This window comes from Schistocerca americana, chromosome X (genome assembly GCF_021461395.2).
Source record: "Schistocerca americana isolate TAMUIC-IGC-003095 chromosome X, iqSchAmer2.1, whole genome shotgun sequence".
Taxonomy (NCBI): Eukaryota; Metazoa; Arthropoda; class Insecta; order Orthoptera; family Acrididae; genus Schistocerca; species Schistocerca americana.
Genome location: NC_060130.1, coordinates 160,661,276 through 160,674,203, shown reverse-complemented (window position 1 = coordinate 160,674,203; position 12,928 = coordinate 160,661,276). Strand labels below are relative to the sequence as shown.

The following is a 12,928-nucleotide window of genomic DNA, read 5'->3' as shown; positions in this document are numbered from 1 at the left end:
GACTGGGGTGGCCGAGCGGTTCTAGGCGCTACAGTCTGGAACCGTGCGACCGCTACAGTCGCAGGTTGGAATCCTGCCTCGGGCATGGATCTGTGTGATGTCCTTAGGTTAGTTAGGTTTAAGTAGTTCTAAGTTCTAGGGGACTGATGACCTCAGAAGTTAAGTCCCATAGTGCCCAGAGCCATTTGAAACATTAAATAATTTGGACGCTTACGAATGGAGAGGTTAGGATCGTCACGAACAGACCGATTTACACTCACCACGGATTCGCCCGTTCTCGATGACCTCTGTCGACCGGTTTTCGGTTTGCCCACTGTCGAACGGGTCTTCTCAAACGTTTTCATCCGTTTCCGGATTATCAGAGTATCATTTATATTACGCAATCCACGATCACTGCCAAATGTCCTCTGCGCTTCAGTCGCCGAATCACTGTTTTTGTAAAATTCTCCCACACAGGAAGTGCGGTCTGTTCTCGAGAAGCACTCGACACGGAGTGAATACCTAAAGGCCAAGCAAGTGACGAATCTACCTTCGTTTCTCCACCGATTTGTTACACGTGCGCAGAGAGCTCTTCAAGTATAAACGCTGTACAATACGGAGGGAAAGACTCCCATCACACTTCCCTGAGGTGCGTGTTGTGCCCGGGCGCAGAAGCCGCCGCGACTGGGAGGCGCGACGTAATGCGACACATGTTACGTAGGCGTCCGTCACGCCGATTGTTATCCTGCGCGGGCACGCGCTTTCACGGACTATCGGCGGTTTTATCTGGCGCTCGCAGAACTGCCTGGCGGCGCAGAGGGGTAGCGTGGAGGGGGGCTCGGGGCTCGTGCTTACCGCAAAAGCTGCGCGCCTTCCGGACGCAATTACTCGCGTGCTGGAGGGGGCGACGCGCTTATAACGCGACTGGCTGCCTGCTGCCTGCCGCCTACTGCCTTCTGCCATGGATGCCGCAAGGGCGCAAGCGCTGTGCTACTGCCTCTGCTGCTGCTGCTGGCCGCTCCTGCTGCTCGCCGACAGGTACGCCGGCCGCAGCCGCGCTAAGCTTTTCAGACCAGTCCGACGATTCTCCAGCCGGCGTGTTGCCACTGCTTTCCTCCCGTTTCTCGACGAACTGGAACTGCGCCGTGTGGACGAGTGGCCAAAATGTTAACCTCTACATCTACATTTATACTCCGCAAGCCACCCAACGGTGTGTGGCGGAGGGCACTTCACGTGCCACTGTCATTACCTCCCTCTCCTGTTCCAGTCGCGTATGGTTCGCGGGAAGAACGACTGCCGGAAAGCCTCCGTGTGCGCTCGAATCTCTCTAATTTTACATTCGTGATCTCCTCGGGAGGTATAAATAAGTGGGGGGAACAATATATTCGATACCTCATCCAGAAACGCACCCTCTCGAAACCTACACCGTGATGCAGAGCGCCTCTCTTGCAGACTCTGCCACTTGAGTTTGCTAAACATCTCCGTAACGGTATCACGGTTACCAAATAACCCTGTGACGAAACGCGCCGCTCTTCTTTGGATCTTCTCTATCTCCTCTGTCAACCCGACCTTGATCCCACACTGATCAGCAATACTCAAGTATAGGTCGAACGAGTGTTTTGTAAGCCACCTCCTTTGCTGATGGACTACATTTTCTAAGGACTCTCCCAATGAATCTCAACCTGGCACTCGCCTTACCAACAATTAATTTTATATAATCATTCCACTTCAAATCGTTCCGCACGCATACTCCCAGATATTTTACAGAAGTAACTGCTACCATCATACAATAAAGGATCCTTCTTTCTATGTATTCGCAATACATTACATTTGTCTATGTTAAGGGTCAGTTGCCACTCCCTGCACCAAGTGCCTGTCCGCTGCAGATCTTCCTGGATTTCACTGCAATTTTCTAATGCTGCAACTTCTCTGTATACTACAGCATCATCCGCGAAAAGCCTCATGGAACTTCCGACACTATCTACTAGGTCTGCTAGGTCTCTACGGCACTTTCAGCTCGGGAAGACCCTGGGATGCGGCGAGGAGTGCTTCATCGCCAACCGTTGCTTTGACGTGATTGTCGTTGCTTATTTGTAACTGTTCCCTGTCGATGAAAGGCACGAGAGCTTGCGTTTGTATCGTGGACATACGTCACTGAGAGATAAAACAAAGGATTAAATACACTATCTGATCAAAAGTATCAGGACATCTATTAGCGGACATCGGTACAGGGTTTCTCCACGGTTTTAGCTCTGCTAGAGACACTTTCGATGAGGTGTGTATCTGTGGAGGAATGGCAGCCCGTTCTTCCTCGAGAGCCGAAACCAGAGAAGGTTGCACGTTGGGGAATGGAGCGAAGTCGGCGTTCTGACACACCCCAAAGGTGTTCCACTGAGTTCAGGTCGAGATTCTGGGCAGACCATTCCAATTCAGGAATGCCATTTCCCACGAATCGATGCTGCTTTGTGGCAGGGTGCATTGTCATGCTGATAAAAACAGTCTACATCTACATCATACTCCGCAAGTCACCTAATCGTGTGTGTGACCGAGGGTACTTCCTGAACCACTAACTGAGCCCTTCGACACTGTTCCGCTCGTGAATAGCGCGTGGGAAGAATTATTGTCGGTAAGTCTTTGAACTGGTTCAAATTTCTCGAATTTTCTCCTTCTGGTCATTACGCGAAATGTATGTAGGGGAAAGCAATATGTTGACCGACTCTTCCTAGAAAGCACTCTCTCTAAATTTCAATAGTAAATCTCTTCGTGATGCACAACACCTCTCTTGTAACGTCTGCCAATGGAGTTTGTTAAACATCTCCGTAACACTCTTGTGCCGATTAAACGACCCCGTGACGAAACGTAACGCCCTTCGTTGAATCTTGGCTGTGTGGCTGGATTGAAGAGTTTTTAGCAAACAGGACACAGCATGTTGTTCTCAATGGAGAGACGTCTACAGGCGTTGAAGTAACCTCTGGCGTGCCACAGGGGAGTGTTATGGGACCATTGCTTTTCACAATATATATATAAGTGACCTAGTAGATAGTGTCGGAAGTTCCATGCGGCTTTTACCGGATGATGCTGTAGTATACACAAAATTGCAGCGAAATGCAGGAAGATCTGCAGCGGATGGGCACTTGGTGCAGGGAGTGGCAACTGACCCTTAACATAGACAAATGTAATGTATTGCGAATACATAGAAAGAAGGATCCTTTATTGTATGATTATATGATAGCGGAACAAACACTGGTAGCAGTTACTTCTGTAAAATATCTGGGAGTATGCGTACGAAACGATTTGAAGTGGAATGATTATATAAAATTAATTGTTGGTAAGGCGGGTGCCAGGTTGAGATTCATTGGGAGAGTCAATAGAAAATGTAGTCCATCAACAAAGGAGGCGGCTTACGAAACACTCGTTCGATCTGTACTCGAGTATTGCTCATCAGTGTGGGATCCGTACCAGGTCGGGTTGACGGAGGAGATAGAGAAGATCCAAAGAAGAGCGGCGCGTTTCGTCACAGGGTTATTTGGTAACCGTGATACCGTTACGGAGATGTTTAGCAAACTCAAGTGGCAGAGTCTGCAAGAGAGGCGCTCTGCATCGCGGTTTAGCTTGCTGTCCAGGTTTCGAGAGGGTGCGTTTCTGGATGAGGTATCGAATATATTGCTTCCCCCTACTTATACCTCCCGAGGAGATCACGAATGTAAACTTAGAGAGATTCGAGCGCGCACGGAGGCTTTCCGGCAGTCGTTCTTTCATGAACCATACGCGACTGGAACAGGAAAGGGAGGTACGACAGTGGCACGTAAAGTGCCCTCCGCCACACACCGTTGGGTGGCTTGCAGAGTATAAATGTAGATGTAAATGTAAATCTTCTCTGTCCTTTCTATCAGTGCTATCTGGTAGGGATCCCAGACAGATCAACAGTACTCCAGAATGGCTTGAAGAAGCCACTTCCCTCGTGGATGAGTTACAGTTCCTCAAGGTTCTTCCTATGGATCTGAGTCTGCCATCTGCTTTTCTCACAATTGTTTTATATCTCTCTATGCCCAACCGTTTTAGCGATGGTCGCGGGACTCGGCTGTTTGATTGATAATGTCAAATTAAACACCTTTCAACCGTCAATTTTCAATCTTATTATATTAGGCAACCAGTTTCGGCGCTTTATTACGCCATCTTCAGGCCCCTGGCCGATGTGTAGAAACAATCTACCTCGCTTGTCATCGAAGCAGGGACCAGCAGTACTGGTATTAGTAGATATCTACTTACTACAGTGACCACTTCAAACATCACCCGCCCACTGTTAACAGGGGCCTGCAGATGGCGTAATAAAGCGCCGACACTGGTTGCTTAGTAAAATAAGGTTGAAAATTGACGGCTGAAAGGTATTTAATTTGACGTCATTGTCTTATATGATCATTCCACTTATCGTGTCCGAACTGTTCCCTTGCTGTATGCAGTACGCAATACTGTTAAATGCGTTCGTCGTATTTGGCGTTTTCTTAAGCGTAGTAAAGGGACCACACGCAAACCACCGTATCATAACACCACCGTCTCCGTACTTAACTGTTTGCGTCAGGTAACGTTCTCCAGGCACTCGCCAAACCCAAACCCTTTCGTTGGATTGCCACAGGATATAGCGTCATTCCAAATCACCCGCTTCCAGTCATCCAGTGGCAAGCCTCTTTACACCACCTCGAGCGTCGCTTAGCATTGACTACATAAATATGTGGCTTATGAGGGGCTGCTCGGCTCTTCTACCCTATTCTTTTTAACTCCCTGCGCACATTCACAGTAAGCTGGATTGCTGGTAGCACTTTAGAACTCACGAATGATTCCTCCCGCAATGCCCGATGGTCGCTGTCCGTCAGTGCACGAAACCTGCCTGGTTTCGGTTTATCTGTAGTTGTTCTTTCACGTTTCCACTTCACAGTCACCGGCAGCCGACTGCAGCATCTTTAGAAGAGTTAAAAAATTCCTGGTGGATTTTTTGCTCAGTCATCGAATGACTAGCCCACGTTCGAAGCTACTGAGCTCTTCTAACCGATCAATTCTGCTGACATTGCTTCTTCTGACAGTCACCACTCTCTTGCTGTCCAAAGCAGCTTTATTAATTTTTAAAGTAATTTACTAATTTGGTCACATTTTCACAGCACCTGCCACGCTGAGAAAGTGACACACTGCATAGCGATAACCAGTTTTATTAATAATACTCATCTTTTATTCCTCTTCTTTGTTGTAAGTTGAAGGCTCGTTATCAAAAATGGTTCAAATGGCTCTGAGCACTATGGGACTTAACATCTCAGGTCATCAGTCCCCTAGAACTTAGAACTACTTAAACCTAACTAACCTAACGACATCACACATACCCATGCCCAAGGCAGGATTCGAACCTGCGACCGTAGCGGTCGCACGGTTCCATACTGTAGCGCCTAGAACAGCTCGGTCACCCCGGCCGGCCGTTATCCATTTTTTGTATGACTTTTTATGATCGTATAGAAGACGTTTGGGTTGCTTTTACGAAATCGTGTAAACACTGGTGGACTTTTGGTGAATAAAGCAAATATTTTCAGTTATTACTTCACAATACATATCAATATAACACACATAACTTGTACTCCATTGTCACACTTCAGACTCGTACAACTAACTAAAAACAAAGATTTATCGTTCTATTTATGCAAATCGATCTATTTAAGCAAAATCATCTTTGGAACATGCATTTCATAAATAAAATACAAATAATTGTTTATCTTTTTTGAGAAGTCCATAATCATCATTGTAATTACATTAAGTGTTTATACAAGTTGATATTTAAACATTTTCGCCTAGCGATGTAGTAGTGGATTTCTGGATTTTTGTTGTCAATATGGAATCAGTCATTTCATATGATTCGATATCGGTTAATACATTTATTACATTCTCCACTGACAACGCAATACTGCCATTCTGCTTTTGTGCTGGTGGGTGTGCCTCACGTGACATCTAATAACCAGTTGCTCGTTACATAGCGGTGTCCGGATACTTTTGATCAGAAATCTACATCGCCGGCTCCTAGCCTATACTCCTCGAACAGCAGTAAGCCAGTCGCCGAGCTTGATGTGTCCGTCTGTCGAACGGTCAGCATGCCGCGTGTTCTCGTTGAGTGGACGACACTGTTCTTGTATTATTACTCTTGATTACGAAAATGATAAGACTTAATAAAAGCAAGTCTTCTGGTCCAAACTGTATACCAGGAGTAATCCACTACATTACAGGACCGTGGCTGCGGTTACCCTTGACGCTGCATCATAGATAGGAGCGCCTGCGATGGTGTACTCAACGACGAAACTGGGTGCACGAATGGCAAAACGTCATTTTTTCGGATGAATCCAGGTTCTGTTTACAGCATCATGATGGTCGCATCCATGTTTTTCGACATCGCGGTGAACGCACATTGGAAGCGTGTATTCGTCATCGCCATACTGGCGTATTACCCGGCGTGATGGTATGGGGTGCCATTGGTTACACGTCTCAGTCACCTCTTGTTCGCATTGACGGAACTTTGAACAGTGGACGTTACATTTCAGATGTGTTACGACCAGTGGCTCTACCCTTCATTCGATCCCTGCGAAACCCTACATTTCAGCAGGATAGTGCACGACCGCATGTTGCAGGTCCCGAAGGGTCATTTCTGGATACAGAAAATGTTCGACTGTTGCCCTGGCCAGCACATTCTCCAGATCTCTCACCAATTGAAAACGTCTGGTCAATGGTGGCCGAGCACCTGGATCGTCACAATACGCCAGTCACTACTCTTGACGAACTGTTGTATCGTGTTGAAGCTGCATGGGCTGCTGTACCTGCACCCGCCATCCAAGCTCTGTTTGACTCAATGCCCAGGCGTATGAAGGCCGTTATTACGGCCAGAGGTGGTAGTTCTGGGTACTGATTTCTCAGGATGTATGCACCCAAATTGCGTGAAAATGTAATCACATGTCAGTTCTAGTATAATATATTTGTCCAATGAATACCCGTTTATCATCTGCATTTCTTCTTGGTGTAGCAATTTTAATGGCCAGTAGTCTATATATTTCTGGCAATACCGGCCATGACCTTCCTCTTCTGTGCCGATGCACACATATTACCCGAACTCTTACGGGACTTGGCAAAAATGCCTTGCACGAGTAATGAGTGTGTTGGGTAGGGACACTACGAATGTAGTGTGTGGACATGGTGAGAATGTGGGTCTCGCGGGAGGCGTACGAGAGATATTCCCAGAAGTCGCACTATCCTCTGTGCCCTCGGTGGCTCAGATGGATGCCGGCACGGTAGCTCAGCTGTCCTCTGTAATAAAAACTCAGTGAATGGATCAATAACGAACTTCCACGGGCGTCAGGGGACGTCCGCCACGAACAATTGCAAGGAACTATAACGAACAAATTGAGATTACCAAAAAAAGAGAGACAGATGGATAGAACGTCTGCCATGTAAGCAGGGGAGTCCGAGTTCGAATCCCGGTCTGGGCACACATTTTCACCTGTCCCCGTTGATATATATCAACCCCCGTCAGCAGCTGAAGGTATTAGTATATAATTCTAAATTCTTTTCTTTTCCATGGAAGGGATATAAAACAATAAACAAGAATGACATTCAGAATATGCTGAATATCAAGTCGTGAAATCGTTCTGCCGCGCGGGGTAGCCGCGCCGTCTTGGGCGCCTTGCCACGGTTCGCGCGGCTCCCCCCGTCGGAGGTTTGAGTCCTCCCTCGGGCATGAGTGCGTGTCTGTTGTTCTTAGCGTAAGCTAGTTTAAGTTAGATTAAATAGTATGTAAACCTAGGGACCGATGACCTCAGCAGTTTGGTCCCATAGGACACTGCGGAGACATCTATCTTTAACGGAGAAAATGGATGCAAACATCATTGAGGATCATCTATCTCATTCCGTGGGAGACTAATTTTTGATTGAGGGCCATTACTTCCATCACCAGGATGCGAACGTGCCATCTCCGGATTGCACGTCAGTGCCCACTAGAGGTGTCACGGTAGTTCAGATCACATAGTGAACTTGTATTCGGATGTGACAGGATTCAAATTCCCGTCTAGTCGCCCAGATTTATGTTCTCCGCGGTTTCTCAAAATCTATTAAGGCGGAGAAAGTGCTTTGAAAAGGACACGGCATGTTTTTTTCCTCGTGTTTTTTAATGAAGAGCTTGTACTGTGTTCCTAGTGATCTAATCCTCGAAGGGACATTAAAACATTTGTTCCTACCCTCCATCACACTAATTTCCGTTACTGGGTCTGTTATGGAGCTGGCTACCAAACAGCATTATTAGTGTCACAAAAACAGATACAATAATTGTGCTGGGTATATGGAAATTTCTCTTTCATCAGTAATGACAGCAAAACTAGAAAGATCACAAAAATCAGTCTACACTAAGAAAATTACAGAACACTTATATTCTTCTAATAAAATAGAAGGAATTGATACCTGACTTGCAACTGTAGGTTATGCCATCGACGTCAGTGTTGGTCTAAATACGTATTCCGTTACAAAGCATTGTCTTCTCCAACCAAGAACAGGCTCAGCCATTCAGTTATGGTGAAATCTTAGCATGGAATGCCAACCACAGCGCAGTTTAAATATTTTTTAGCGTACGTAATCCGCTACCGGAGGTGAAAGTCCATTTACCGCTAGGAAAAAACTCTTAAGGCAAACCGCATATCAATCTTAGGACATGCGTAGCCGCCAAGCCGCACTGTAGACACCCGTATTCGACGAAAGTCTATATTTTGTTTTGTTTCGCTAGAGCATACAAAGGAGGATCCTTCCGCAGGAACTGTGTCCTCCATTTTGTTGCTGAAATAACGAGCGAAAGAGGTTTCGAAGATAATAGCTCTTGTCTATTGATGTAAGCACTCTCTGCAGTCGCCAGCGATGCTGACAACAAAGCAAGATAAGTGTGAGAAGGAGGAGATAGGATCATGTGCTGCTTATGTCTGCTAATACCGACTTTACTCTTATGTGCGGTAGAGAGCAAGAGGACATTCTGAAACGGGCGCTGCCTGTGTCCCAGCAAAAATGTATTACTGAGCTGCTGGCATTGCGCGCCTGTTTGGCACTTTGTCGCTAGTGCTCGTCTTCTTCCATTCAATCTCTGTAGCCTATACTTTTCTTCCTAAAACATTAACAACATTTTTTTGCTCTGGACAATTCGTGGTTTAGAAGTTATAAGGCGTTCGAGCATCGATTTCGAAACTGATACACACTGCAGTTGATCTTCGTATTTCTACTTTAATTACCACGGTCAAAATGTACACTTTATCGCAATAAAACGCTGTTTATTTCTTGCAATATTAGGTCAATTCTAACCAGAAAATTTAATCCAGGTTTCGGACAATACTTATGAAAGAATAGTCTACTTTTATTGGATAACAGAAAAAAAATGTAAGTACAAGATCTCTCTCTATGATTTTTCATTTTTATTCAGTCGCTTCCTCGGTCATTTCCTATTTTCTCATAGCAAGTACGTAAGTTAATATAAAGGCTTCAGCATCACAGGTCACAGAACATGGCAGCCAAATGTAATGCAAAAAACAGTTAGGTGCTAATGAAATGTAAAAGCCCATCTGGTTCAAAGAAAATGTTATGTGCCATTATGCATTTGTGATACAATTTTATCATCTAATCAATAGAGTGACGTCACACGGTATTAACTCATGAGCACTTGTGTGAAAAACAAATGGATATTTACTATTGACTCTGCGGATTTCCCGAGCACAATGTTTACAAGAGGAGATGCTGCTTATGAAACACCAGTGCAACTGATCGTAGATTACAACTAATGGAAAAATTTCATGAGTCTTAGCCTCCCCTGCTTGCTTAGCTAACAGAAGAGCAATTAAAAACTGCTCTGATCGCAGTAGGTAGAAAGCTCTCTCTCTCGACGAAATACAGCTACACTGCAATACCATTATTTGCGTGTCATGTACTATTGTATCTGTCCGCTGCAGCTTCAGATTGTGTTCAGTACCTGACCTTCCGGTCATCACGAGGTTTTGAATGTAAATGTGACGAGAGCCATCATCTCGAGCGAAGGCCTGTGCCTTCACATCGGAAACTACTAGCTGCGGGACGGTAATTTCACAATGATCCATTGTTAGGATAAATATCTCTGTATTTGTTTCATGTGAACAGAAAATATTCATTTGCGGCCCAAAGGCCATCATTCATCTAGTAACTTAAATGCAGAACATATTTTCGGGAGACTGCACACGATGACAGTAGGTATGTTTCCATGTGAGAATGTACGTCACATCCAGTTGTCAGCGAGGGAATGCCGTGAATTGCAAAGGTTTTCTTCCTCACCTTTACTTTGCGAATAGTGTGAGCGATGTATCTCATCGGTAACACTTTCTAGGAGGAGAATGTGCCATGTAAGTGTAGAGTGTGCGGCATGTTTGTGTCATTGATAAAGCCGAGAGAGACAACGGAGATGAAGAAAACGTAGGATGCCTGCTCATCTCGAACAACAACGAAAGACCGAGCCAAGTGGTGCACTGTACTTGCGTTCGGGAACACTGAAGCCTTCAGATTTAGGTGTTCCCTGGTTTCTGCTCAAATGGTTCAAATGGCTCTGAGCACTATGGGACTCAACATCTGAGGTCATCAGTCCCCTAGAACTTAGAACTACTTAAACCTAACTAACCTAAGGACATCACACACATCCATGCCCGAGGCAGGATTCGAAACTACGACCGTAGCAGTCGCGCGGTTCCGAACTGAAGCGCCTAGAACCGCTCGGCCACAGCGCCACGCTGGTTTCTGTAATTTACTCTAGTCGACTGCCAGGGTGATTATTTCATTAGGCGATATCATATTTCCTTTCTCAGTCGTGTGTAAGTAATAAAGAATGTGTGCATAAAATGATATTTAACAAGCGCGATGAGTGGCTGAATGACAGTGATCACATTTTGATAAAATAATTTCACCATGTGGACCATAGAACGTAGCGTCCCCATCCGTTGGATTGGTCGTTATCAGAAGTGTCGCAGCCTTCATTCGATGAGACGTTTTTCCTTCATTTTCAGTGAAATTTAGCTCCTCCTTGATACTACACAGCCCGTAGTTCAACGAAGACTGTTGCCTATGAGGAGGCGATCACTCAGCCACTATTCAGTCCAACGCCAGTTTCACACATCACGCTGGAAACAAGCACAGGAAAATTACCCCACCGATGGTGTCGGCCACCTCTAGTCCACGAAAGATAGTAATGAAACAGCCAACTAGTTGCCACTGAGAACTAGGTGGAGATGTTACTACCGTCACACCTGTACAGAGAGTACGGACTAACTTTGCAAAACGTACCTACTCTCGAGCACAGATTATCCCCAGTACCTCAGCGACTACCCATGAATCCCATGGAATAATAACTGTCTTAGAGGATAACAAGATTCTCAGCACGACTTCTAAAAAAGCACTCGTACGACACACAACTTGCTTTATTCATATATATGCTTCCCCCAAAAGAAATGTAGATGATAAACGGGTATTCATTGGACAAATATAATATACTAGAGCTGACAAGTGATTACATTTTTACGCAATTTGGGTGCATAGATCCTGAGAAATCAGTACCCAGAACTACCACCTCTGGCCGTAGTAACGGCCTTCATACGCCTGGGCATTGAGTCAAACAGAGCTCCGATGGGGTGTACAGGTACAGCTGCCCGTGCAGCTTCAACACGATACCACAGTTCATCCAGAGGTGTGATTGGCTTACTGTGACGAGCCAGTTGCTCGGCCACCGTTGACCAGACGTTTTCAATTGGTGAGAGGTCTGGAGAATATGCTGGACAGGGCAGCAGTCGAACATTTTCTGTATCCAGAAAGGCGGTCGTGCATTATGCTGCTGAAATGTAGGGTTTCGCAGGTATCGAATGAACGGTGGAGCCGCGGGTCGTAACACATATTAAATGTAACGTCCATAGCTCAAAGTACCGTCATTGCGAACAATAGGTGACCGAGATGTGTAACCAATGGCACCCCATACCATCACGCCGGGTGATACGGCAGTATGGCGATGACGAATACACGCTTCCTATGTGCGTTCACCGCGATGTCGCCAAACATGGATGCGACCATCATGATGCTGTAAACACAACCTGGATTCATCCGAAAAAATGACGTTTTGCCATTCGTGCACCCAGGTTCGTCATTGAGTACACCATCGCAGGCGCTCCTGTCTGTGTTGCAGCGTCAAGGGTAACCGCAGCCACGGTCTCCGAGCTGATAGTCCATGCTGCTGCAAACGTCGTCGAACTGTTCGTGCAGATGGTTGTTGTCTTGCAAACGTCCACATCTGTTGACTCAGGAATCGAGACGTGGCTGCACGATCCGCTACAGCCATGCGGATAAGATGCCTGTCATCTCGACTGCTAGTGAGTGATACGAGGACGATGGGATCCAGCATGGCGTTCCGTATTACCCTCCTGAACCCACCGATTCCATATTCTGCTAACAGTCATTGGATCTCGACCAACGCGAGCAGCAGTGTCGCGATACGATAAACCGTAATCGCGATAGGCTACAATACGACCTTTATCAAAGTCGGAAACGTGATGGTATGCATTTCTCCTTCTTACACGAGGCATCACAACAACGTTTCAGCAGGCAACGCCGGTCAGCTGCTGTTTGTGTACGAGAAATCAGTTGGAAACTTTCCTCATGTCAGCACGTTGTAGGTGTCGCCACCGGCGCCTAACTTGTGTGAATGCTTTGAAAAGCTAATCATTTGCATATCACAGCATCTTCTTCCTGTCGGTGAAATTTCGCGTCTGTAGCACGTCATCTTCGTGGTGTAGCAATTTTAATGGCCAGTAGTGTAGTATCGCCCAGACAACAGGCGCAGCTGAACAGGCAGGTTACATCTTCGTAGATTACCGAAAGACGTTTGACACTGCACCAC

At 46.0% G+C, this 12,928-nt stretch overlaps 1 protein-coding gene across 2 annotated transcripts in view; it reads left to right on the top strand.

Moving 5' to 3' along the window:
- The first annotated feature begins 890 nt into the window (after positions 1–890).
- Positions 891–12,928, top strand: part of LOC124556536 (hyaluronidase B-like) — a 214,936-nt gene continuing 202,898 nt past the window's right edge. For both annotated transcript variants that reach the window (XM_047130491.1, XM_047130490.1), the window contains exon 1: positions 891–1,017. In XM_047130491.1, the coding sequence (XP_046986447.1) occupies positions 941–1,017 (77 nt within the window). In that variant the 5' untranslated portion in view covers positions 891–940. The remainder of the gene's footprint in view (positions 1,018–12,928) is intronic.